The sequence below is a fragment of the Monopterus albus genome, unplaced genomic scaffold (genome assembly GCF_001952655.1).
Source record: "Monopterus albus unplaced genomic scaffold, M_albus_1.0 scaffold1.1, whole genome shotgun sequence".
Taxonomy (NCBI): Eukaryota; Metazoa; Chordata; class Actinopteri; order Synbranchiformes; family Synbranchidae; genus Monopterus; species Monopterus albus.
In genome coordinates this window covers 1,021,881-1,049,876 of record NW_018127881.1, presented here as the reverse complement: position 1 = coordinate 1,049,876, position 27,996 = coordinate 1,021,881, and the positions used below count along the sequence as shown (strand labels likewise).

Below are 27,996 nucleotides of genomic sequence, written 5' to 3'. Positions count from 1 at the left end.
CTTTTCTACTACTACTTCTACTACTTCTCTGCAATAGTTTTCCTTTTTCATTTTTCTAAACTCTGGGTTCCATTAAGGCACCGCTTGAGTGTGGAATGGCTGAACTGTTGCGAATCCGTAAGAAACGACTGCAGATCCCCATCTCTAGGTAAGACAGGGAGTTAAGATTAGCACAAATTAATTCACGGTCAATTATGCTACATAAGGTTGGATGCAAAGGTGGAGAGTAACTACACACATTTACTATTTTGAGATGCCTATACTTGAATATTTTCATTTTCTGCCACTCCAAACTTCACCTTCACTACATTTCAGAAAAAAAAGTACTTTGTACTTTGATAATTTTAGCTGCTAGTTACTTTTGAGTCTAATAAAACAAAAATATAGTATAATCACAAGATTTATTGATCCTTGGTGTCAAATTCACAAGCTACCCAGCAGTAATTCAAGTTATAAACATAACGCAGTTAAAATTAGCTCAATCTTTACCAGCTGCCATATTAAATGAGATGCACACAATAATGCATCAATAATTATAGTTGAATAATATTATGCACAATGTAAACTGTGCAATTTTGCACAATTCGTACTGTTACTTTTGGGACTTTAAGGATATTTTCTGCTAATAATTTTGTACTTTAACATTTTGAATGCAGGACTTTTGCTTCTAACAGAGTATTTTTACACTGTGGTATTGCTACTTTTACTTAAGTAAACAATCTGAGTACTTCTTCCACCACTTGTTGGATGTCTTTACCAAACGTGTTACATCTTGGAACTTAACAGACTTAATTGGTGTTTGGCACAGTATGGCTGTCAGGATCATCTTCTAATGTCGGAGTTGTTTCTTGTTTTGTATCAGTGGAAATGTGTGACTCAAAACATATAGCCTGCAAAGAACAGTGACGAGTTATAAGGAACCAGCCCTCAGAGGTTTTGACCCAGTTTTCAAGTACATCTTTAGGTACTGCAAAATAAAAAAATTGAACTGAGACATTTATTTTAACCTTAAAAGTATCTTGTTAGAAATACAGTAATCTTTATTTTTTAACATTCTATGTGTTCACCAAGAATTTCTGACTATGTTTAGGAACATGTGAACAAACACTTGTCATTCTAAGCTGCTGCGTGAACACTGATCTTACTTATGCGTTTGCTGTGAAAGGGAAATGTGCTGCAGAAGTGATATGTCATGTGGTTTTGTTTTGGTTAAGAGACTGTGTGCAGTGCTCACAGCTCTGAGTCTTGTTGATTATTTCTGTGCTAGTTGCTGAAGAAATTTGCGATGGTCAATATTTTACAACTGGCAATTCACAGCACTTTATCTTAAATTGATATAGAATCTGTTGTAGATTTAAGCTGTTGTTTCCTTTTTTTTAAAATAAAGTCTAGAAATATTTAGAAAAATTTTTGCTGACAAAACTCTTCTACACTGCTGTGCTGTTATACACTTAGTAAGGATGACACTACGCAGTGTGTAAGTTCAACAAAGTCTGAGCCAAAGAAGATTTGTCATTTTTCTCTATAAACAAAGTTTCTTGAGTGCACTTGAGCAGTAATTTCCTGTAAACGTCCTGTCAGGGGCTCTTCTACTGAGGACAGTTGAAATAAAAAAGAGCATGTTATCATGAAAGATTACTTAAGAATGAAAGTGAGCGGTGGCATTGAGATGCTATTTTTATGACTCAACAGCTTCTGAAAGCCCATGCCAGGGTGATAAACACTTAAAAAGCTGTGAGGGTCTCATCCCCGGAAGTTGGCGCCACAGTGAGGCCAGGTGCAGTTTGGACACAACCCTTCTGGTCAACACACAATACGTGCAGCTCCCCATAATGTTTTAGGGGAATTATCTGTGATGTGTGTTGTCATATCAAATAACCATCTCTTCCCAGCATCCAGAGAGAAAATAAAACCCTATTACTTTATGATGATTCTAGTTTTATAAACCGAGGAAGATATTTTTCATCAGAGCTGTATTAAGCTATTAAAGTTTTTGGAGTTATTAGTGAGATGAGATGACAGTAACAGACTGCAGGTGGAATACACTGACCTGTAGGTGACGTGGTCCAGGCATTTGCTTTTTATCATACTGCAGCAGATTGATGCATTTCCACAAGCTCTCTTTGGTAATTAGATTGATTTGATAAAATTTCAATCCAAGAATGAGCAATATGTTCTCATACAAGATCAGAATGTGGCCAGCACTTAGAAAGCAATCAATTTTCATGGAATCCACGTTGACAAAATGTGGGTTACATAAGACCCTAACTATGGGAAGTTTTCCTCTCATGGAAAATTTGGCACTAATGATGCACTTTTGCCACTGGCTTTCTTTGGACAGCTTGGCATTTAAATCGCTTCCAAATGAGCTCTTTCCACTCACCAGAATTTCTCAACCTGTTGTTAAAGCACTTCTTGGACCTTGTTTCACTTACTCAAGGCCACAACAAGTGCGGTCAGTTTACAGAGCCCTATTTAGAAAGCCTGAATCACAAACCCCTATTTTGTTCAAAATGATTTTTCCTATGTAGCTGTAACTTTTATTGCTATACCTGGTGTGATTTAATGTGAAAACTTTGAAGCCAGACTGCTGTAACCTCCAACCATTTGCACATCACCACCATTTCTTCTCAGTGACTGCTGTTTTGAGGGTGAAACAACTTTTGATCATACCCAGAAAAATGATTTTGTTTCCTTTCAGGTTAAGAAGCATGCTGAAGCAGCTGGAGGAGAAAGATGTCGACTCTGAAGAAATCAAAAAGAATCTGGAGATCACTGCTTCATTACTAGAGGCAGTTTATCTTGATGGAACAAGGTAGAATATGCTTTTGGATTCGAGCACTAATAAATTAAACATTTAGATAAATTTGCATGCCGGCATCTGAATGTATTCATGTTCTTTCATTGTAACTTAATGCAAAAATTATTTCCCATTACCAGGAGAAACTGTTTTTTTTTTGGTATTCACAGGACAATGACTATATTTGGTCCTGGCCTGAAAGGCTCCAAAAAGAAAAGATTGGAACTTCACTCATTATTCATTTGAAGGAAATGTATTTCTTGAAGAATAAATATAATTGACTGCTTCCTTCGACCTAAGATCTTTAAACCACTAACTACACCTGTAGGTATCACTGATCCTTGCACAAAGTAATCTGTATCAATCTGTACAATCTCTGTACAATGTTTGGAAAACATATTTTTTGATTTCTGGTGGAGTTTTAGATTGAGGATCAATACCACACTGTGTATGGTAAACATCAAGCAATAGCCAGCAGCTTTGTAAGCTTAGCAAGAAGACAGGAAAATTAGGTAAACAGATGGCTGATCTCTGTCACTGCCTGCTTGTTACTGGTGGAGAAGTAACCTTTTGGACTCTCCACTGGTTATCTTTGAAAAGAGCCGGGCAACTGTTTCCTCCTGTTTCTAGTCTTTGGCTAGGCTAACCATCTGCTGGTTGCAGCTTCATATTTAACAGACTGGTATCAAAATGTGATTGATACTCTTATCTAATTCACTTCCAGCTAATGAGTGTGTTTCTAAATATGTCAAACTATTTGCTTAAAGACTTTAACTTTCTTAGGTTCTAGCTCTGCATCTTGAGGGTTACACAGTTTGAACTATTCTGATATTAAAATCATATTAATTCAATACAATCAATCAATTATGACTCTGCTAGGTCACTAATCTTACCAGAACCAAGTAATGTAATGCATCCAGAAGGAAAGACACCAGTAGAAAGGGACCATCTCCTGTCAATTTTTACTTAAATGATTAGACTATGTGAAATCTTAGTTAATGCACCTTTTTATCAATAACAATATCATGTCTGGTAAACTGCCATTACAATATACAAAGAGCTATAGCACAGAAGTTTAAAAATGTTAGCCACTTAATTTAATGCTTTCATTTAGCATTTGCCTGTAACTCTGTGTCTTCATATAAGCTGTCATTGTGTCTTTGTTGTCTTAGACAGTGTCTGGAGTCTGAGGATGCTCTTCAGCAGCTGCAGTCAGACGGGGTGCCTTCAGAGGTCACTGACTGGCTGGCGTCCACCTTCACTCAGAGGGTTCGACGGCCTGTGCGACGTTCAGATGAGAAGCCCAAGTTCCGCAGCATCGTGCATGCAGTGCAGGCTGGAATATTTGTGGAGAGGTATAACAACACATTTCATTTCATTATAGTTTAAAATCATAAAAATCAATGTTATGTCATTTTTGGGACAATGTTCAATAAACCCAGTGTAATTCTGACAGGTTGTTTAATAATGTAGAAAAGGGACAGAACCAGTCATAGAACTGCTGACTTTGGAGCATTTATATAAACAGCTCTGAGTCGTGTTTGCTGCACAGTGTTGACATCTGAACTTTAGCTGAACTCAACATAAACACTGCATTATTCCAGAATGTTCAAGAGGGCCTACACTGCAGCCATGCCAGACCAACCTATGGAGGTTGTAAATTGCCTCAGGGTAAGACTTTGCTAATTTTAAACCTCACTGTACATTATGGCTTTGTGCAATAAATTGAACATCAACAAAGGATCATATACAGTACACAGCACAAGTATGCATCAATAATGCTGTCACTTTCTTCTCTTTCTCCTCAGGATATTGACCGCTGGAGCTTTGATGTGTTTCCTTTGAATGCAGCCAGTTCTGATCACGCATTACGAACTCTGTTCTTTGAGCTGATCATCAGATATGAGCTCAACAGTCGGTTTAAGGTCTTTTAACTTTGCATTTCACTGTGAACTATATAAGCACACTTGCCATACAATATGATGTTATAGATGCAAAATGCAAAACGTCAACCTTTAGGATGAAAAATGCAACATTAATACAATCAGTACTGCCCTTGTAGACTCTGTTTGTAGGAACCTGTGGCTTGTTTTAACTTTTATTGGTGACAGAAGCTCTTTAACCATAGATTTTAAAATTCACTTGTAGTGGTTTTTGCAATGCTTTTTGCAGATCCCCATCTCATGCCTGACAGAGTTCCTGTCTGCACTGGAAAGAGGATATGGCAAATACAATAACCCCTACCACAATCATGTTCATGCTGCTGATGTGACGCAGACACTGCACTGCCTGCTGTTGCGTTCTGGACTAGTGGTACAGTGGACTTACTTTAGTCTTATTATTGCTTGACTGCTTCATTCCATTTTTCAAGGACAAAGTATGCCAGTAAATCCTATGAAAAATTAAAACTAAGCATTTCCTAATTCATCTCTCAGTACTTTCCATTTCCATAACCTATCTGTGGTACAGGTCAATTTATTGCTTCTTCCACCACTGCCAAATACCTCCAAAATTAATGGCATTTCCATCAGCATCAGCTATAATTTGCATTTTGTGCTAAGAGGCGAATGAATGAATAAGATGTTGTGAAGACTAACCACCATATCTGGTAAACATCAGCCTGTTATTGTAACATTCTGATGGTGGCATTCAGCTCAAAGCACCACTGCCACAATAGCTTAGAATATTTGATATATGAGTGTATTCCTCTTATAGTATGTGTACCTTGCTACATGCAGTCAATTTTTAAATGTATTTGTTTTGCTTCCTGTGTCTATAAAGCACTGGCTGACGGAGCTTGAGGTGATGGCGTCACTGTTTGCTGCAGCCATCCATGACTATGAACACACAGGAACCACAAACAACTTTCACATCCACACAAAGTAAGCTTTTTTTCTGAAACATATTTTATTAACCCTGTCTTATAAAGCATCAGCTCTCTCTCTCTATATGCATATATACCACATCCTCCTGTGAAACTGTAAGAGAAAGAGATGTTAGGGAATATAGAAGTGGTAAAGTAGTGTTTCTTAAAGACCCTTATGCAGTTTTAGAAAGAGAGACTGAGCAAGTATTCTAAAGCAAACACATCCTCATGGAGGGAGCGCAATATTTTTAGATGCTGATTTTCCACATAGGAGGGCTGAAGAACGCAGTCTCATGGCACCCATTATCATCCTCATGCCTTATTTTAGGAATAAAACATTAAGATGTGTGTCCACAAAAGGACATTCATAACTAAATGAAAATTGTCTCAATGAACTGGTATTATAGCCCTTTGTAGACCTTTTTTATAAATACTGACTTTATTTTAAATATATCAGTGACATTTAATTCACCCAAAGTTGTTTAGATTTCTCTAAATCCATTTTCACAAATATCCCAGATTTCCCTCTGTACTCTTGCAAGCAGTTTCCAAAGTTACTAACATAAAATGTTCATTATTCATGAACACCTACCTTGATTGGCTGGAGTATTGACTCATTTTCACATTGTTACTTTAGTTCTTTTTTTATGGGTATTATAGTTTACTGTAAGCTCCTATAAAGGAATTGATAAGTATATTTACAGTAGATGAACAATCCCTGTGTGATCACATAAGTTGGTGCACAGCAGCTCAGATGAACCTGTGTTCAATGTATAGTATAAACCTAGTATTAGTTCACAATGTCCCCAGTGCACTAAAATAGCTGTTTCAGGGAATTGTCTTTTTTATTCAGGGTATTTAGTAAGAAATCACATATGTTTTACTGAGACATGTTTTTCCTATGAAATTATTTGTACATTATAGACCTATTAAATCATGTGTTAACTATGTTTTCCACTATGAAATCCCATCACTATGAATTCAAACTGACCACATCCTGAAAATCTGTGAGGCCATTTTCTCAACTGCTTTATATTCTTTAATTGTGTGAAATGGGTGGAGCCACAGAAGTGCACATTGTTTCCCACTGTAACAGTCCAATAAAGTACATAGTTCAAATATGAGGACATGGGATGCCTGCTTGAAAACTCTGTTAATTAATTTACTATACTGAGTCATTAATGCCCACATGGTGTCAGCTTTATCACCCCCGTCAGAACTCTTAATTTCATTTTTATATACCTGCAGTGGTTAATTTGTTCCCCGAGAATCGTTTATTCTCACCTCCTCCACCCAACATCACTACTGTTATACAACTGCATTTTTACAGTATGCGTACTTACACTTTACATCCTACTCAACTTCTCTTCGTCACAATTTCTTCCCTTCCTCTCTTGCTTCCTGACTTCCAGGTCAGAGTTTGCAATGATCTACAATGATCGGTCGGTGCAGGAAAACCATCACCTCAGTGCAGCGTTTCAGCTGCTGCAGAATGACCAGATGAACATCTTCAGTCATTTGACACGAGAGGAATGGATGTAAGACAGCATTGTCTAAAATGTTTGATGTTACATGAAGCAACTGACTGCACACTGAAGGCTTAGCTGAAACTTTTGCATGTTTATCCCCCTGTGCCATTATATGAGTTTACACCATGTACTCCACACACATACGCACACCACTCCCTTTACATTTGTGCCTGTGGTGATATCCTTTGTCTTTACCAGTGCTGTATGGAAATTAAAACAGCTGGGATGACATATTGACTCTGATGGGTATAAAGAACCCATGAGGGTAATTACTGTTTGACAAGAATTTCCCTTAAGTGAGACTGTCCAAGATTGCTACTCTACCTGACCACGATCTTTGACCTCCTGAGATAAAATGTCTCTTTTATGAATTAATAAAGAATCATGTTACTATTAGTGTTTAGTGCCTTAATCACTATTCTCCAGTGGACTAGTGAATCCCTGGGTTTTAGTGAGTGCTTCCTCTGACTAATTGGTCAGTGAGGTAACATTTCCACATTTTATCATTTATTTTAACAATGATGGATTCTGGCACTTAAACAATTAAAATAGACATCACTTAGGTTAAAGGTTACTGACTATATTTTTGTAAGAGTAATCTATCCTTGTCTGCACAGGAGTATGGTTACAGATACTGTATGTGTTATAGGAGTTAATCATGGAAAAGCTCTCCAGATATCAAACCTAAACATCAAAAGCTTACTTCAATAGGCTTCCCTATAGCAGTCAGTGTTACCATGGGAACAGAAAAATCCATTTAGAAATATTAAAAGGTTACAGCCTCATTGAGTCTTCCTCCCTGCCATCTTACACTGTACAGCTTCTTTTCATCATGTCAAGACAACTAGTAAACTGTGTGTCCTTGTCTGTCTGTGTGTGTGTTTATAGGGAGCTGCGGTCACTGGTCATAGAGATGGTGTTGGCCACAGACATGTCCTCTCACCTACTCCAAGTCAAAGCAATGAAATCGTGCCTAGAACAACAAGAACGGTAATACTAATTGACTGTGCTGTTGTTCATGCTGTGGTGCATAATGAAGAGGTCAAAAAATTTATGTTCAGATCAGATTCAGCTATTTAACATATCAAAGAGGCAGACAGGCAAATTACTGTCACACTGATTGGTACCAAGTCATCTTTTCAGACAGCTGGAGGCACAAAAACAAGAAATGCATTATGCTTTTTTCAACAGGATTGACAAGACCAAAGCACTGTCTCTGTTACTGCACACGGCTGACATAAGCCATCCATCCAAGCCCTGGGCACTGCACTCTCGCTGGACCAAAGTCCTGATGGAGGAGTTTTTCAGGCAGGTAGGAACTCTGATAGACCTGTGAACTGGTAGCATTACTGTTTCTTCTGTTGTCTTTTTCTTTGTTCAAGAATTCATATTAAAACACTTAGATTACTGTTCAAAACTCAGCTCATCTTGATTAACGGAAGTGTGACTCCCACTGGCTCCCCGTTGTGGCTTGCATAAAGTTCAAAACACAAATGTTTGCCTATAGAGTTGCCACCAGCATGGCACCCACCTGCCAGAGTTCCTTCATTTTTGTTTACGAGCCTTCTCTTTGAGTACAACTGTAGATATGAGATACAGTCCTGAATGTTCAGATCATTTCTATTGAGTTCCCTGCTATACATTGGTGTCCTGTTCTTATTTGACTGGATTATTATATCAGGATGATTGATGAGTCTAAAAGATGCATGCCCAACAGCAGCTGAACAGTTTTGTAAATGACTCATCAGTTTGAAAGGGAGAGTTTGAAACTTTCAGAGGCTTATTACATGAGATCTAAAGGACATGAAATAAAATGCACTTAAGTATGAAGCAAAGGCAGTCAAAAAGAGGAAAATCTCATTGAAAACTGTTTTAAATATGTACTTTGGTAGATTTTACTATACATTGTTGTCTGGAAAACATCCCCCTAGAATCAATTGAGCCTGGTATGTACCAAACCATTAAAAGGTACCTTGTAAACAAAATGCCTGGACATCAAAATGACAGTACTGTACTTTCATAGTGTAGATCATTGCTTATCATTTTTTGTTTTTTTTTAATTAGACCTACTATTTCTCTGGCTACATGACTCAAGTTGCACCTGTGCACCTACTGTAGCCTATTATGCATACATTGATTCTAATGTGTCATGTGTGTTATTTTTGCACTGTGGTGTGAGCAAATGAACCACAAGGTCACATAAACTGCAGCCAGCAGGTCCTATGACATACAGTGTTGTGTCACCTTAGTGTAGTGTAATGTATTTTTAATAATGTCATCAGTGCACTGGATGGCATTGACATAATTTTAAAAGTACCCTGGGTGTCTCAAATTAATCATTTTTTGCCTCCCCTTTTCACCCCGCCACCTGGTGTAGCCTTGGGCAACTATGAAGCCCGCCTATGCCTAAAAACAGCCCTGAGGCATTAGAGAAGCCAAATAAAACACCATTCTGCTACTGCATTTCCCAGAAATGCATTTAAAACATTATTTTAGTTTATTGTGTAGGATAAATCTGACAACATTTTCAGAACTGCTGGCATGTTTTTCACAATAGTGACAGCTCAGCAACAGAATAAATCATCCATTTAAGTTTAGGATGTTGATATTGTTCATATAAGAACAAAACTGCCATGCTGCCTTGCAACCTACTTAAAATGTCACCATTTTCAAGATAATAGACAATGAAAAAAATTCTAAGCCTGGTACTCTGTGTGCATCTCCAGCTAATACAGCAATAAGCTGCTTTATGCTACTGTATTGTCCTTTCTTCTCTATTTTCACTGCATAAACCTGAAAGAGAAGTAGAATAAAGGTGGTCTTGGAACAGACTTGTTTACTTTGAAAAGATGTGTGAAAGGCTCTTTGTTTGTTGTGTTGTACTTTAAAAACAAAAGTACTCGTATGGTTTTCTCTGAGCAGTCTGAAAGTACCTGCTGGCAAGTGTTGAGTGGAAAAAGTTATTTCAGGCAATGTGTAGGATGCCCTTTAAGATATTGTCTCTCTCTCTTTCTATCTTTGTGAGGGTGATAGAGAGGCAGAGCTTGGCCTGCCCTTCTCTCCTCTGTGTGATCGAAAAAGCACACTGGTAGCTGAGTCCCAGATCGGTATGTCACAACGCTTTCCAAAATGTATTTCTTTCCCTCAGTTGTTTTGTTTTTTTTTTTAAATCAGAGTCAGTGTCATGAACTTGATTGAATCACCCACCAAATATCAATCTTGTGCACACAAAAAAGTACACACAAATGGACTACAGAAAAAAATGTACCCTTTAAAACAAAAACAATTTAACACTGCGCTATGTGACCTTTTGCACCTTATTTCTCACATCAGTGGATCACATAAACATCTATCCTGATGTAAACAATGCACAAGAACACTATACTTATTTTTACACCTGTGAAACTGTTTCCAATCCTGATAGGTTTATATTTATTCTTGCAGGTTTCATAGACTTCATTGTGTATCCAACTTTCTCCCTGCTGATGGACATGGCAGAAAAGATTGTTATTCCACTGGTGGAGGAAAATCCAGGTCCACCAGATCCCTGTAACAGACACAGGTAACGCACAGACAAGGCATCTACCTCAGTGATACTTGTTGGAACTGTGTTATAAATGTTTGATTGTGGTACCTAAAGTTAATTGATGGCTGGCACCATAATGCTAAAAGGGATATCCCTATTTTCTTTACTGCCAGGGGTTAGGTGACAAGATTCACTAATGTCTTTGTTAAAAATGAAGCGTCAGCTTAGTTTTGCATAAAGACTGTAAAGAGGGAAACAACTAGCCTGCCTTTGTCAGGTGGTAAAGAAATCTGCTGAAGCTCAGTAAATTCTTTAACTCATTGTAACTTGTTTGTTTATTTTGCACAAAAATGAAGTGCAAAGATAATAATTAGCAGTTTTACAGGGGTAATAAGGGGTATTATTTTATTCTCCAAGAGAAGTACCCAGAGAGTGCATGATACTGTATAATGATAACAATCAAGAATCGACAACCACAAATGGTTGTTTTTACAGATCTGTTTAATTATTTTACCTATAACTACATATGTTACTTGATGAGCTTTGGAAGTGTTTGTAGGTGGAATGAATGAAATCTCAGTATGACAGCAATTTATTTCTCAACAGTAATCTTTGGAAGGAGAGCTCCAGAGGCCTACAGTGGAGTCTCGCTCACATCACAGCTGAGCTGGTGAGCTTCCGCTCCACGTGGACACGACACACCGAAGACAACAAACTGAAATGGAAAGAAAGTGGCTCTAATGGTTTGTAATGTAGTATTTTATTTGAGATATGTGATTGATATGGCAGTGACAAAGCCACTTGGCTCCATAAATGTGCTCATTGTGTGGATGCTGAGTGGAGCCTTCCGCCCCTCCCCTCTGTCTACCTCACCTCTACCTTCCCCCTCTCCCCTCTGTCTACCTCACCTCTACCTACATTTATTTCAGACTGATCTCATGAGCAGGTATTGTTTCCTTTTCAGTTTATGAACACTTACCTCTGCTTTTGCCATTCTTCTTTGTCCTCCAGGATTTTCAGACCCCAGTGTGACAAAAGAACAAAGATCCAGACAAGAGGAGCTGTCAGAGCAATCCCTGCAAGACCCCACTACAAATACAAACCAGTAGACAGGACTTTTGTGATATGTGCTTTTTTCATAGAGGGTCTGCAAAGGTTAACTGAGATTAATGTTGAGTTGGTGTTTGTAACAAAACCACAATGTCTTCTTATATTATGATTGAAACACAGAGGAGGTTAGAGGTTATGATCATCTTCCCAAGGTAAGATGCAGCGTTAATCCAAAAACTTTGTCTTATTTTAGTATAGGCTACTGTACTAATTTAAATGCAAAGTGAACATGCTGGCCATGTGTTATTAATTTGCCACCTAAACACTTGTAAAGTACATTTAACTTTTTGTAGTTTGAATTGTACACATTATTTAATCATGCAGTAAACAGTGAAAATGTCTATTTCTATGTGCTGTTTGGTATTTATTCATTGTAAGGCTGGCCTTAAGATATTGTTCCTTGTAATTTTCCATCTAAACACTGAAAGGATTCAAAAGTAAGAACAAAGATCTGAGTAAATCATGTTCTGCACAAAGCCTACTACACATTAAAGGGTTATTGATGCTTTGTGTTGCCACATGTCTGCTCTGGTCGAGTGACGTATATTTCGTCATCTTCCTAGGTCTGTGAGGAAGGTCCGTACAGCAAAATCTCCAACTGCACATGTACCACAATGCTTGGAAAACATTGGTCTATGTGGAAACAAGGTAGACCCTCAGTTTTAAGTACAAATAGGAACACGTGCGTGTCCCTCGTTCTTGACCCCATACACACGCGGGTATGTGCCATGTATGTCTAGCCTTTTACTTTAACTCACCACCTCAAAAGATATATTCACCTTTTTCTATTTTATACTATAAATTGCAGTAGTTTTAAAATGTTTGACTATATGAAGTGTTGCTTATAGCATGTAAATGACTTTTTTTAAAGTCAGATTTAATTGATCATTCCCAGAGTACAAATAGTAGTTACTGTACAGTTGCTCTTGAAATTAAAAACTTGAGCCCACTTCTTAATAATAATCTGCCTTATCACCCAGCGTATATCCACAAAAAACCCATTGTCCTGTCCTGTTTATGTGCACTTGACCGATATGGAGGAGCCAAGGCTGCATCTTAACCAAAACTAAGTGTCAGGTATATGACTAATGGGCAAATATTCAATTTTAATATAGCTCCAACCCTTTAGTAACTCTTAAAATACCATTTAGACCTTCATATTTGGAGATAACATTTACCAAAAATTCAGCTGAACATTTAAAAGAGTTTTCTAGTGATTCAGTAAAGCACACCCAAAATGTTGGACTTGAAAGCTGTTTATGAATGTTGTAAATTGATACAACGGAGGCTGAGATATCCTGACTTTTAGTCCTTAATATGGGCCAACTTTCAAATCCACCCAAAATATTGACACTAATAATACATCTTTTTGGGGATATTTAAATTTTAATATGCACATAAAAAATGTTAAGGTCAAATGTGAGTTTTAAAAAGCTTTAACAAGTCTTGTACCTGTTGTATATAAAGAATTAAGAACTGTACTCAGCCAGCAGGAGGGGCTGTAGACAAAGTGCAACAATTGATTCCAGGGTTGACCAGATTGCCTTCAAATCAAATTTCTAATTCCAACAACTAACATTTTTTCTAATTCCATCTACTAACAATTAGCAGGACTCCTGCAATGCAATGGAGTCAAAACTTGAATAATCTTGCTAAATGTACAATCTGTGGCTGATTTAGGTTGAATTGCATTAGGTGCACTTAATAAAGTGGCCATGGAGAGTACAGTATATGCATTATACAAAACAGGCATTGCATTTATTGTAATATGTTATATGAATATTAGTTTTGTATGGCATTGTAGCATTTCAACACAAAAGCAAAACATGTACATTACTGGCTAAATTTTTAAGATACTCCTTCACTAAACATCAAAAAGATTAGTGTTAAAAAAATTGCCTCTTGTAGCATGTTTCATCCTAATCAAAATTTTAGGCTTTGTTATTCTCTTGAGAATAACATTCTCACTGCAAAATGCTTTCTCAGCGAAGAATTTGCAATAGAAGTGATAAGTCTCACAAAGGCTACTGTGCCCTTAGGTATCACATTTAGCTTATATTGCTGCAGTGTTACAAAATACATTTGTGAAAACATTCCAGTTTATGAAAAATGTATTTTTTTATGCTCACAGCTCTACGTGTACTGAATTATTCATTGGCAGAAGCCTATTTTTAGGATGTAGCCAAACTGAACCTAAGCACATGACCAACAGTACAATGATGTCAGAAACTGTACAGTAACTTTAACTTCAGTTTAAATCACCATGTTTTGAGAATTTCTTTTGACTCGCCTCTTGTTTGATATCTAATCAGAAAGCTGACCCTGCTTTGCTTTGGGCACTAAAGGAGAATATTTTCTAAACTATTGAGAGCTGACACAGTGTTGATGACTTTAACTTGACTGGATGCAAATGTTTAAGTATACCTGATTTAGTGTGAAAAAAGACCCAATCACCATTTTAAAGATTTTATTATATCAAAGAAATTTAGATTACAGATGTAATCATCAATGAATTCAAATAAAATTGAAACAAAACTCTGATTCAATTCATGTAAAGTACTGTATCACTATTCAAAAACAGAACAAACATTACATTGCCCATAAATACACTCCTGAATTAAAATCAAAGCTTCATAGGAATGCTTTATTATCTTTCTTGTTCATTGTGGGCACAGTGGTCTTTGTTCGCAGGTGGTAGATAAACTGCTCATACTGTGGCTGATTAATCTGCTAAAGTGACATCAATACTATGGTGGCTTTGGGTTTGTGTTTCAGTTTTATTCATTTATATCTTTTGGAATGGTCAAGTATAATGTGAAGGTTATGGAAGGATTGTCACTTAATCTACATAATAATGCCACTTTGGAAATACGACTAACCGATGAATTGGCAGACATTTATTATAAGCTGCGGTAATGACTTTGATAATGATATTTTTATATACAAAACTAGAAGTAGAAGGGAATTCAGTAATTACAGTTTTGTCTGGAATTTAAATATTTAACTGGACTTGGAAAAAAGTCACTGTACTTCAGTGAAATGCAAGAATTTAGGCCTATTACTTATTGTATTAAGAGTAAAAACATCTTTGATTTATAACAGGGCAAAGATAGCATTACTTTGAAATCCAACTGAAATCCTGTTTTGCTTTTTTTTTTTTTTTTTTTGCATTTTCCTTTCAATAACTGGGTGCATTTGATAGCAGCTAGCTGACTTAGCTCTTGTAGGGACTGAACCAAAAAGTAAACAAACCATAATTTACCAGCCATGGGCAGACAGTGTGTTACTAGCTTTGAATGGTAAACAGCACTCCAAAATTTAAATGGACCAAATTGACATTTACAGGTATATGTATGTGCTGTAGCTGGTAGTTAGCCTTGCAATTTGACTTTAGCTGTGCATTTTTCTTTGGTGACTATTTGGTTGCTCATTCAACAAGCTAAAGAGCCATTCAAGTTGGACGTTTATGTTTGTGCTAGATATGAGGGAGACTTTGACATGTGTGCTGTTCAAATTGTGCAACCTGTGTGTTGCAGTAGTCAAGTGTTGTCTACTGTAGCTGATGATATACTTGAATGTCTTCAAATGTCTTGCTCTGTCTGACCAACAGTACAAACCTCAAAAATATGAACTATGTAAGTGTAGAAGACTACAGTTATATACTTCATATACTGGAGAAGGTGGAAGCTGAAAATTATATTTTTTTTCATAATTGCTCAAAATGATGAATTATCAAAATAATTCCTGGTTATAGACTAATATTTCACTATCTATGACTATGTATCAATGAGTATAGAGAGCAGGACTTGAGATGTTAGGTGCTGGATGAGGATGATGTAGGTGGATGCTTGGTTGTTGATCAGTGATTTGGGGAATTGATTACATCAGCTATGTAGTGATGATGAGTGATCAGAATGGCTGGAGTTGGACATGATAAAGCCACAAAAGGCCAGAAGCATCATGGCCTGCAATGTGATGGTTAGTTGGCATGATAATTTGGAGTGAGGGATGTTGAGTGTGAGGCAGTCAGCGGAGTAACCGCTGTAGTGATGGAGATGGTGAGAGTCACTGAGACCTTGAATGAGGAGGATGAGCTGGGCATGAGTGTCTGGGAAACAGTGATTTCCAGAAATAAGTTTTGAAAGAAACGGATGCTGCTCAGGTATTCTTCTATCGTGGATGCTTTGGAGTTTGATGGTAGAATGGGAAGGTTATGAAATATGAAGGGGTGGCTAAGTTGAATATGGTGAACTGGAGACTGAAATTTGGATGGAAGGAGTGGGGTGGGTTCCATGCTGTCCAATAAGATGAAAGGGTGGAGGGAGCAGCACTGAGTAGAATGGTGTTCTGAATAGCAATACCATGGTGGCTGCGTTAGGGTTTAAATGATGAAGCTTGTAGCTGAAAACAGAGGGATAGGAGTTGGTTCAATAACTGCATGAGGCACAGAGGCTCAGAAGCTTTTTGGATTTGTTGATGTCAGTGAAAAGATTAAAACTGATTTCCTGGGCCATTCAAGGCCTCATGATAGCTGGGATGACAATTGTGTAGATCTTGTAGATTGTGGAAGTGATATAGTGAGGGCCTTGTAAAAAGGTGATAAACTCTGACATCTAACCATTTTCTGCTTTAGATAAAAGGAACTGTCATGAAACCATTTTCTGGTTCCTAAAGAAGAATTCTTCGATGACGTCGGGTTCGGAGGTGGCAGACCTGAAGTTGTTGCAGTGAAAAGGGTTGGGTTGGAACAGCGGCTAAGAAAGGATGGCAGACATGTATGAAGCCATCAGTGAGAAACTGAATGAAGGCTTGGTCAGGATCATTGGAAAGAACCTTGTAAGGCTGGAATGTTCACTGGTATGGAGTCATGCTTTGGTTGGATTGTGCGGGCAGCAGTGTGAGCATGAGCGCTGCCACAGAATGAAGAAACATGCAAGCAGCAGCACTGAAGGAGGGAGCAGCCAGAGTTAGAAATTGTTACAGATGCCTTTGCTTTTCTGCCACACAAGCCTGCCTTTATTGTCCAAGCCTCTGTGGAACAATGATGAGGCTGGTGGCTGAGGAATCATGGTGGGGGCAGTGTGTTGGACAGTGGTGAAACACCAGAAGGGAAAAAAAATTGTGTGTTGGTTCTGATGACTGAGGTCCTGTGGGAAGCAGAGCCAGATGAACAGCATGTGAGAGCTTGATAAGCAGTGAAAGTCCAGCAGCATAGCTCTTGGTTGAGCCCCAGTTGGTGTCTTGGTACAAGTGCAGCAGGCATGCTGTGGCTTATGATGCCAGTTGAACATGATAGTGGTTAAATGCTATTCCTCCTATATGACAAGTCAAATCTAGAATAATAGACAGGTAATTGTCAGTTTTTATATGGAGATAAAAAAAAAATAACTGAGCACAGGATTTCACAATACATGTCACTGAAGACAGTGACATCCTACTGATTGAGAATAATCTGTTTGAGATAGAACTCTTCCATTTGTTATTGCACTGAGATTGATGAATTTACCTGTGAGGATGCATTGGCAAAGGTGAGTGTAGACTAGGGACAGTCTGGGCTGTGGAATGGAGGAGGAAGGGAAATCTGTAGCCAGAGAAAACTTAGATGACAGCTGGCTGGAGCTGACTGAGGGGGAAGGCACTAAGCCTCCACTCTGTGGATGGATTATGAATTGACAATAAAGGGAGGAGAAAGGAGGCAGGACCAGGAAGTGTTGGGAATTAGAGCAGGTTTGGTAGGGGAAGAGAGGTGAGCGAGACAGGGGCAGTCGCAGGAAGGATGATAGTCCCACTACTATGTGCTGTGACTGGGAGAGCTGGAGCTCCTGTATCAGAAAGAAGAGGAGCTGCAGGTGGTAAGACTAGAAGAGGAGAAAAGGAGGGGTGGCAGAGTGGCCATGGCCAGTGACTTGTTGCCGGTGCTGCAGTGTGTCAGCAGCCACATATTAAGTGAACATGATCAGGCCAGTGATTTGGGAAAGCCCCGAGTTTTAGAGGTGGCAGGCTGTAAAGCTCTTCTTTTGACCTGATAGGAGGCCAAAGAGGCTGATGCAAGTGTGGCTACTATTTGTCTGCTTGCAGGATGCTGTGGAGCCGGTTAGTTGGAAGACCCCCGTGTTTCAGTGGTGGTAGACTACAAATTTTCTGACAGCCGGATTAGAGGTTGCAGAAACTGGTGCAGATCTGGTAGTAGATGGCTGCTCAGAAGAGGAGAATTATGAGTGGAAGTGGTAAAATTGACATGCTGGGCTCGCTGGAATGCCAAAAAAGTGGCTTGTTATCCTATCTTTTGAAGAGAGAGTGTTCTTTTCTCAAAGGGTTCTTTGGAGGCCAACTACCGTTTGGTCACTACTGCGGAACAAAGTGGAGAACAGCGGAAAATAACAGAAGCCTTGTTATGACAGTGGAGGCATAAACAGGAGGATCTGGAGGATTCTCTGTGGGAGCATTGAGCACAAGAGACTGAGCTGGAGCTGTGGGAAAGGGGGAAGATAGCATGGTTTAGCCAACTGGAAAGGCCAAGAACACCTTTTTGGAAGGAGGGAGAGGACAGATCAGAAGAATCATTATACAGTCGCAGAGAGCAAAGAGAGGACGTTTTGCTGGATGGAGCCGGCAGACCACACCTGAGAGCTGGATATGCTGGTCAATGAATGACCAGGCTAAGCAGGAGAAGGCAGGTTAGCCATCAGCTAACCAGTGATTTGGGCATCCAGCTGTGGGGAAACCGGGGGTGATATGCCCAAGCCTTAGGCCAAGGACAGCAGCTTACCCTTGGAGAGAGAGAGCAACAAAGCATCCATGGAAAATTTGTCCAAACAAGTAGAATCTTAGGTTTTAGGAATATAGTTTTCATTGAGAAGTGAGCCATCATTATGAAAAATGAAACTGACTGATGCCAAGATTGTGGAATTCTTCACATGAAAAGGATGTGGTTAGAGGCATGGTCCTGCTCCCGAATCTCTGATCTGCATCTTCATTAATCACTGTAGCTCTATATGCTGTCACAGAAAAAAATGTGTTCAAAAACATTTGTAGATGTCCAATCTAATGTAAATATATACTGCATTATGCACTTAACCCACATGCTATCCACTAGTTTACAACTGAGCATCTAATTCACTGGGACTGATGACATGAATATAAATTGATGGTTTCAGTAGCAGTTATTTATGAGGTACAAATTAATTTTTATTGCTTTTAAATGGAACAATTGCAGAAGTCATGGCACATTTAATAATTAAAAACTGCCTGGAAGGATTTCAAATGAAAATAACTGTCTTTGAACGTTAAAGGAGATATTAAGAATGGGAGTTGCGGTAGTTTATAATGATTGTGTGTCTGAGACAAGAAAAGATTACCAATCACTAGATAGTAACTCCCGTTCCAGTTTATACAGTAGGCTAGTTTTAGTTGAGTGCAGGGGAAACAATAAAAAACAAATATAATGAAATTCTCTTTTCACAGGATTTTTAACATTAAGTGTAGAAACCTTTGTTTTTGTTCGAGGTGGTAACTAAGGCCTGACTGTAATATATAGATGCCCTGAAGTTTATAAAAAGTGGATCTGCAGACAATCTTCCATCTTTGTGTTGGACTGACTGAACAGACTGACCAGTATTATGTTATACAGAGGACTACTCTATTTCTCTTTCTGCTGGATGCATTTCTTTGACTTCTCCTCTGCTGGCTGAGTTGCACTGGATGCTGCAAATTAGAGACAAAAAGATAGACAAGAAAATGTAAGATAAAAGAGGCTGAATTGAAGAATTGTCTGGTCAGTCACAGCCCAACAATAAATAAATAATTTGGTAACACTATTTCTCACGTAGGGATGGTTGCACTGCATCATCTATGCAAATTTGACAGCTGGATAGTTTGTGTTTATTTGCCCCCAACAGCTAAATGTACCAGTCATACTGATGTTAACAGTAGCTAGCTAGAAAGAACTGCTGCACCTGTGGGAGTCTTCCTTTGTGTTTATCTTTAGCTCAACATCTGATTTCAAACCTCAGCAGAAACTTCTTCTTTCTGTACTGTTATAAAGCAAATTCTCAAAGTAGCAGGAGTGGCACATATTTTTTTGCTCAACATTTTCAGCTTGTATGTGTTAGCGCTTTACATTCTGCCTGAGCACACATAATAGACATAATAATTCATGATAGGCAGCTGTTAGGATACACTGTGTGTTCTATATATTTATAAACTTCAACAGTGTTAATGAGATGGTTTGTTGTAACAAACTAAATTTTCATGATTAACAGGTCCACACAGATCAATGGTACAGAGCAAGAAATAAATGTAGTAAGGAAATGAGAAACCAGACAAAATCTGCAGTAAAGACAGAACACTCCCAGTATCGGCTCACTCTCACCAACTCCTCCTCATAATTCTTTTCCATTTTTGTATTTGGTATCCTCCAAGGGTACAGAGCCATGGCAGGCAGTGGTGGAAGAAGTACTCAGGTTGTTTACTAAAGTAAAAGTTGCAATACCATAGTGTAAAAATACTCTGTTACAAGTAAATGCCCTGCATTCAACATGTTAAGTAAAAGTACAAAGATTTCAGCAGAAAATATACGTAAAGTACCAAAAGTAAAAATACTAATTATGCAAAATGGCACAGTTTACACTGCATCATATATTTCAATTATAATTATTGATGTATTGTTGTGTACATCACATGTAATGTTGCAGCTGGTAAAATTAGAGCTAGTTTTAACTAACATATGCTTATAATGTGAATTTTACACCAAGGATTAATAAATCTTGATTACAACTTTTTTTTAATTAGCCTCTTTCTGAAAACTAAAGTTATCAAATAAATGTAGAGTATAAAGTACAATATTTTTCTTTGAAACATAGTGAAGCTGAAATATGAATTAGAAGAAAATGTAAATACTCAAGTACAGATACCTCAAAACTGTATTTGAATACAGTAGTTGAGTAAATATACTTAGTTACTTTTCACCTCTGATTGTAGCACTCTGTGTGGATCAAAGCCACCTCACAGGTGTTTGTTGACAAGTCCCAATTACATGACACCAAGCCAGTTGAACTGTTTAACATAACTAAATGAACCCTGCCTGGTGAACAGTTGATGGAGCCACCTGAGAGAAATGCTATGAAGGAGAAGTGAGGGGGAAAAATTCCTTTGAATCTAATATACCTTCTTGTGAATTGTTGCGTTGCAATGAAGCTCTTTTGACACAGTACCTGGTTGTGCATTGTCTTGCTGTGATGAGGAATCTAGATTGGCAATGCTGGAACACTCCTCTGTCTCCTTGGAGAGGGAGCATTCGAGTCCACCTGCAGCCTCTAATAGACTCTCCCTTGAGAACTCTGCAGGAGGCAGAGAGACAGATTGAGGATGAGATACTGAGGTACACTGTAAATAACCAGATACAGATAAAACAAATCATACAACAGAACTAATCTACCTCGTCTCATCAACCAGTGTGAGCTGATATTTATAGTTCTATGTTATTTACTCATGCTGAGTGATTTCAAAAGGCTGATCTTTAAGTGAATCCACAATCGATTAGATGTTCCCTTCATCTGGACTGGGAACTTAATTTGCAGCTTCTTTACACTATAACATCTGAGCAAACCACAAAACACATTGTAATCCTATAAGCCTTTTTTTTGAAGCTTTTACACCACAAAGAACATCTGTCCCAGTAAAATTAAACAAAAATAGATTAAAACATTTAACTCGGCACTCCAGTGTTATTGCTTCACAAAAACAGCCCTGTCCACTCATGATGCATTAGTTCCGGGCAATTACTAAATGTGTTTACACTGCAGTTACTCTGCAGTGACCATGTATTCACCTTCCATTAGAGTGAATTAGCTGAAAAACTAAAAGTTTCTTCTGTTTCCTGTCATTAAATGTAACATATTTGGCACAGAAAAGTGGCGGTATATGCCAAGGTGTGTTTTCATTATAGAAATAGTTTGGTATTTTGTAAACTACACTTGTCTGCTGTTTTGCTGAGAGATGGATGAGAAGGTTCATTTTACTCATGACCATACAGTGAAAAAGAGGCTACAGCTTAAAAACTGGAAACGGGGAAAAAAACAACTAGTCCAGCTCTGTAACAAAATCTAACTACAAACACGTTAGTGTTCACTATTCAGTGTCTTATACTGTATTTTATATATCAGCCCCCCCCCCAAAAAAACACAAAATGTAATCATGATAGTTTGCTATTTTACTCACACTCCTTCCAGACAAGATAACCTCTCCATAACATTGCAAAGTGATGCCCTTACACTGGGAGTAGGTGTTAATATGGGCTAAACAAATGAGAAAATGTGTTAATTAACACACAGGCAAGTAGATTTTTTTCACCTTTGGACAGAATAGTTGGTCCAACATCTGTTGCCTGTTGTTATGCTAAGCAAAACAAATCAGCTGTTGGCTTTGGCTTTACTGTACAAACACAAGAGTGGGACTAATTTTCTCATCTAACTCTCAACAAAAAAGTGAATAAGCATATTTCACAAAATGTACTGTTTCTTTAAGTATTCCATTGTGTTCCGCTCTCCGATGCTGCTGTTTCACTTATCCTCTACCCCTTCTTTCTTCCTAACCCATTATCTAATTCTTTACACCCCCCGCAGATATTTCCAAACATTCTAAACTTTACTTTTTCCCTTTTGTTGCCAAAGTCTACACCCTTCCTTCCAGTTAATAAGCTGTATTTGACTTGATTCGTCTTCTATAATTTTCTTCCTCTCTCCTCAGGCATCCATCTGCTGCACCATCCATTTTTCAGGGGCAGTAGCAGTGACCTCTTATTTGTTACAGGTTCTTCTTTTACTCCATCACTCTCATACCTTCTTTTCTACACCTTTTCTTTCCCTCTTTCTTTGGCAGACTTTTGGCCAGCCCTCTTCATTTTCTTTATACTGTATTTATTACTACCTTAAATAGTGGGAGTGTAATTCTGAGCTTCTATAAGGCACCACACTTTTATTCCCATTTTATGCTTCAGTACTTTATATTGTATTTCTACTTTATTTCAGAGAGAATTATTGTGCCTCTTGTTACTTTTCAGGTTGTACATCAAAAACTTGTCTTATAAAATGTGTGTAGTTAAAAATTAAACCAGAGGTTCCCAAACTTTTTTGGCTTGTGAGCCCTTACAATAAAATCCTGTTCTTGGGACTGTTTGTCATCTTTCACTGAGTTGCTAACAGTTTCAATCAATCCCTGATGAACTTCTCAACTATATATTTACAGTATATACAGTCAATAATTAATTTACCATATAACCATTTAAGACTCAGGTCAAATTATCAAATATTTCACAAAAAACAAGAACAAATATTTTAAAAGATCTTTCCAACTGGATTATTTATTTCCCAACTACCTTCCCATTGGAGAGGTCCTATGGCATGTACCTGAATTAGTTAACTGTACACAAAGTAGTTAACTGTACTGTAGCTCTATCTTTGAGCACAGCTTGTTCTTGTATTGGAGTACTTTTACACTTTTATATTGTTGTATTTGTACTGAAGTACTTCCACCCCTGCTGAAATGTAAGTCCAGCCAGACAATTGCTCATATGATTGGTTAATTTTGTCTAGAGGAAAAGCATGAGTTTCATTTCCTCTATGCCTATGTCAATAAATTTTTTGAGGAAACTTTTTTTTTTGCTACTGTTGTGCTGAATAGGCAGCTACAACACCATGAGCATGCTAATGAAATTCTCTTTTTTTCCAAACATACCCTCCATTTGGCAGCGCAGTTTCTCAAAGGCCTCTGCAGTGGCCCCATCATCGTGTGGGAGCTCCTCCCCCATGGGAACAGAGTCGGGGCTGGGCCTGTCTGACAAGCAGCTCTCAGAGGAGCACTCGTCTCCAGCTCCCTGCTGCTGCCTGTACAGGTGGTGCTCTACCAGGAACTGCAGTTCTGGGAGGAGGGAGGTTGAGATCAGAGAGGTGAAAGACAAGCAGGGAAGATGAAAAGAAAAGGAGAAAGAAAGTTGCTTAAAAGGAAAGAGTTAACCGTGGAGGGAGAAGGGAAAAGAAGCAGTGAGGAAGATAAAAAGTAAGAAGCACAAAATCATTGGGGAGACCGGAGGAAAGAGGACAAGCACGAAAAAAGTGGTGTGAGATGAAAGGAACCGATGACAGAAAGGGAGGGTTTGCACAGCACACTGGAAAGTGAGATGGAAGAAGGCAGAGGCGCAGTGTAGGTGGAGGTTCAACTTCAAATCAATATTATAGGTCAAGTATTTTTTAATGAACAAACAAGAATTAACACCTGCACTGAACAAGTAGAGAGATGGAGTTGACAGATATTTAGTGTAATAGCCTTGTTTGACCTCCATCGTCCATTGTTTTATTACTTTAAATCCCTGTGTGGGAAACTAAAGCACAGTGATTATCACCCAAGTTTTCTCTAAGAAATGACTCATCACACTTAGAGCAGTTTAGCTCTGAAACTAATTGGAGAATAAACATTCTAGAGGTCCAGATTTCACTTACCCTCTAATCATTGTTTCTTTGCTTCTTGGAAATGATTGTGTTTTACTGCATACACTCTGCTTAGACAATTTACACTCTCTATTCATGTATTTAATTGGACTTTGACACATAAAATAGGATTTGCTGTGACAAAAACAACAGAAATACAGTAGCTGGCTTTCTTTAGGTGGTGCAGGAGCTTAACATGCACTAACTTTATATGAATAAACGTTTAGCTCAAAAGATGGCAACTGGGACAAATATGGTCAGTAAATATAAGGTAATCAGCCCCTCACTGTGACAAGTGCAGCTCTGATTGACCCTGAAGGTAGAGTAAACTCCCATCCTTAGCATAGCTGCTTTACCAAGTATACTCAAGTTACTGTACCTGTCATTTTACTATGGTGGACTAGACTGGACTTTCAGTATACTAAATATTTATCCCATTCAAGGAGAGGCTGGCATTTTTTAGTCTGCTGGATATAAAAATGTGCATCAGCCTCTGTATGTGTTGCTCCAAGAGAGAATCAACAGTACTTTAGCAATATTTTTGAGAGGATAAAAAGCAGACTGGGTGACAAACCCTCATGGGCCTTGAAATTTTGTTCTGAGTTCAAGATAACACAGACAATTTTGGTTTTTCGGTCAGTCCTAGAAAAACTAATTTCATGGCCAGTTTTGCTCTGAGCCTTTGAACCTATAATTAAAATTCCAGTCTTATCCTGCAGTCTGAGTTAGCCAAACAAGAGGTTAACTTCCAAAATCTTTCTAGTACATTTCCCTTGTGGACTTATGGGCTGATGTTATTGTTTTTAGGAGTTTTCTTTTTCTTGTCTTCTCACACATGGGCTGCTTGGGGATACTTACTGTGGGCCTCTATTTAAGGGGTATATACTTAATGTAATTTGATTTGTGTGGTTGTGTCAGTTAGCTAAAATATCAGTTTGATTTGATTAGGTAAATTTAGTAACTTTTTGTCCCTATAACTATGAACACATGCATTTTGCACTGAGCAAAATCAGATCTGAGGCCTTTTCTTTTCAACTTTTGTAATTTCTCTTCACTTTGTCATCAAAACCATAAGTTAGACAGTTTGGGTTTAAAAGACACCTGGGAGGCTCCTTGTACTAGACAGAGCAGGAGAGTTTTACAGGGCACGGCCCTAGCTACAGCCTGTAGCAGCCTCCTGCTACAGGCTTTGTGGTGTCTAACCTAGATATTTTTGTAGCATAAACTGGTAACTGCTTATATGTTGGTATTATGATAGAATTTTAAAGGTTATTGTAGTTTAACTCAAACTATGCACCCAAATGCCCTAGGGTCCTTGTATTTTTGTAAAGCAGAAGTAAAATGAGAAAATCTGTGTCTGAAAGACTTATGCTAATACATTACCAGAAAGAGAAGCAATAATAATAATAATCTTTTACCTTTGTTTAGTGTGTGCAGACACTATGAAATAACACATTTAATGCCAACATCATGTTTAGAATAATAAGATTGATGGGTGACTCTACCTTTCATTGTAGGTGTTCCCTTTTGTCCTTTTCGCCGTTGTCTAGGGGAGTTCAACAAGGCTGCCTGTAAAACATGAACGTTTACATAACAGCTGGGCAAACAGCACAGAGATGGAAAAGACTGTTTTAACAGTGACAGAAAACTATTTAACATAATTCTGCACTCTTATTTCAGCAAAAAAACAGCATGAATCATATTACAGTACCTTATACAACTGGTTTGGGAGACGATCTTCATCTATTTCTGCAAGAAAATAATCGATTAAGTTCTGTACACAATAAAATAATGATCATAACGAGTTTAAAGCATATACATTATAAACGTGAACTTACACAAGCACTGAATTAAGGGTGTAGTTTTGATACTGGTTACAACAGCACACATGCTCTTTTCAATATGTCACTGTTCTGTAGCTGGAGTATTGCTGTGTCTGTCCAGACAGTGCAAAGCAGAGTGGATGCAAAGTGACTTCCAGCCAGATGGTTATCTAGCACGCTGCCAGCATTGCAGGAAGTATTTGCCAAATTTCTAATTTCACAACTAGGATTAAAAGCAGATTGGATGCTAATCCACTCTCAACATGAAAAACAATTTACTGATGACAGAAGACACTCTTTGTACAAACACCTGAACAAAAGTAAAATGCTTGAATACTTTCTCCACCACTGACAACCACCACCATGTTCACAGACACGTTGAGAACTCCAACATGACACTACACACTTGGATATGAACCTCATGTATGTCCCACAGGATAAATATTTATTATCTGAAGCTGACCTGAAATGCGACTATGTGGTCACTACTGTATATGAAATGACTGAGATAGAAAAAAAAAATGGGTTGACTGGAATACAGTGAAACATTAACAGTGATCGAGTGAGTAAATGTGTGATGAACCTGCAGCCAACTCTACATTTTACAGCAGAACTTTTTTCTAGGACACTGCCTTGTTGCTTGGCAACCTATGCATCCCTAGGCACTAGAACACCACTGTGAGCGTGTGTGTGCCAGTTAGCATATGCTATTCTTACTTAAAAACAAGTGCTACGCTGTTCAAAATGCCAGTGAGGTGCTTGCTTTTTTTTATTCATCAATTGCTCTCTCTCCTTCTTTGCACCAAAAACAAACCTAGCATTGTATAAAAATCAAAAACCATTTAATTTCATGCTCTAAGTGTTCAAAATGATGCTTGAAATAAAATCTTATTTTTAGCATCTCCTAGTTCATCTAATATGGATTTAGTTTCAAATAAATCCCAGGAAATTAGCTAGACTCAGACTGTCGTTCAAGCCATAGGGAATAGATTTATAAACAGATATTTGACAGTTATTGAATTTGATTTGATTGATTGATTTGATTTGATTTATTCTTTCAAGCATGTAAAGACAGTTGATATATCAACACACATAATTTTACAAATATCCAACAAATGCTAATCCAATATCAATTTGCTTATACCTAGTACATGCTTGAATGGAGTAGGAAGAAGTCAGACTTATCCAGTCCTACCCCATGACATCATCTTACAAGAAGGATCTAATGGTACTTACTGATCTCTGGTCAGGTTCAGGTGATGAGCCCTTCTCTGCAATTCTTCTCCTGTAAGACAGAGTCCAGAATTATTTCTGAAAAACAGTTGCTATTTTTAAAAACATATCATCATGTTTAATGTTAATATCATAAAGCACAGACCACACAATTCCTCCTGAACTCCACATTTTTAAAACCTAAATTCCTTAGATTTCTCTAGATCTTACAGTGATACTTCTCTGTCAGCAACAAAGTGCATTTAAATTACGATTTTACTACATATCATCTCATAATACTGAGGAATAGTGAGAGTGATGAGTACATGAACTTATTCTTCAGGTGGCACAACAAAATCCATTGCGACCAACATTGGGGTTTGCTAAATCTACTGTATGGCAACTGTGTCAAGTTTCACTTTTCTGTAGTATATGAAACAAGATCTGAAATTCATTCATATGACTCAAGTGCCTATTTTGAGACGTACTGAATCGAAGAGTAATATATGATGTGTCGCTACCTCCTTGCTAACAGGGCACTCATCTCCTCCATGAGCCCTCCTCCTCCAGGCAGAGGGCCGTTGCCTCTGGCTTCAGATTTGGCCCCTCCAGCCCCTGGCATGGCTGCTGCCAGAGCGGCCGCCGCCT

The 27,996-nt window shown here is 38.1% G+C and overlaps 2 protein-coding genes across 3 annotated transcripts in view; one reads left to right on the top strand and one right to left on the bottom strand.

The window, feature by feature from the left end:
* The first annotated feature begins 7 nt into the window (after positions 1-7).
* Positions 8-12,154, top strand: LOC109967910 (calcium/calmodulin-dependent 3',5'-cyclic nucleotide phosphodiesterase 1B). Its single transcript, XM_020613847.1, has 14 exons — positions 8-148; positions 2,702-2,815; positions 3,973-4,155; positions 4,405-4,471; positions 4,609-4,725; positions 4,973-5,113; positions 5,582-5,682; positions 7,079-7,204; positions 8,084-8,185; positions 8,387-8,507; positions 10,221-10,302; positions 10,640-10,757; positions 11,328-11,464; positions 11,733-12,154. Exons 1-14 carry the CDS (start codon positions 96-98, stop codon positions 11,828-11,830), a joined length of 1,560 nt encoding a protein of 519 aa, XP_020469503.1. The 5' UTR covers positions 8-95; the 3' UTR covers positions 11,831-12,154.
* A 5,316-nt stretch (positions 12,155-17,470) lies between these two features.
* Positions 17,471-27,996, bottom strand: part of LOC109960652 (protein phosphatase 1 regulatory subunit 1A-like) — a 32,856-nt gene continuing 22,330 nt past the window's right edge. For both annotated transcript variants that reach the window (XM_020600946.1, XM_020601024.1), the window contains exons 4-8: positions 26,025-26,062; positions 25,819-25,882; positions 23,565-23,747; positions 21,044-21,169; positions 17,471-19,535 (exon numbers count right to left, since the gene is read on the bottom strand). In XM_020600946.1, coding sequence (XP_020456602.1) covers positions 19,471-19,535; positions 21,044-21,169; positions 23,565-23,747; positions 25,819-25,882; positions 26,025-26,062 — 476 coding nt within the window. In that variant the 3' untranslated portion in view covers positions 17,471-19,470. The remainder of the gene's footprint in view (positions 19,536-21,043; positions 21,170-23,564; positions 23,748-25,818; positions 25,883-26,024; positions 26,063-27,996) is intronic.

Bases quoted from the DNA above. Each gene is read 5' to 3' on its own strand.
- LOC109967910 (XM_020613847.1), top strand. From the start codon at position 96: ATGGCTGAACTGTTGCGAATCCGTAAGAAACGACTGCAGATCCCCATC. The intron at 8,186-8,386 runs GTAATACTAATT...TTTTTTCAACAG, and splicing joins TGCCTAGAACAACAAGAACG to GATTGACAAGACCAAAGCAC. The intron at 11,465-11,732 runs GTTTGTAATGTA...TTTGTCCTCCAG, and splicing joins GAAAGAAAGTGGCTCTAATG to GATTTTCAGACCCCAGTGTG.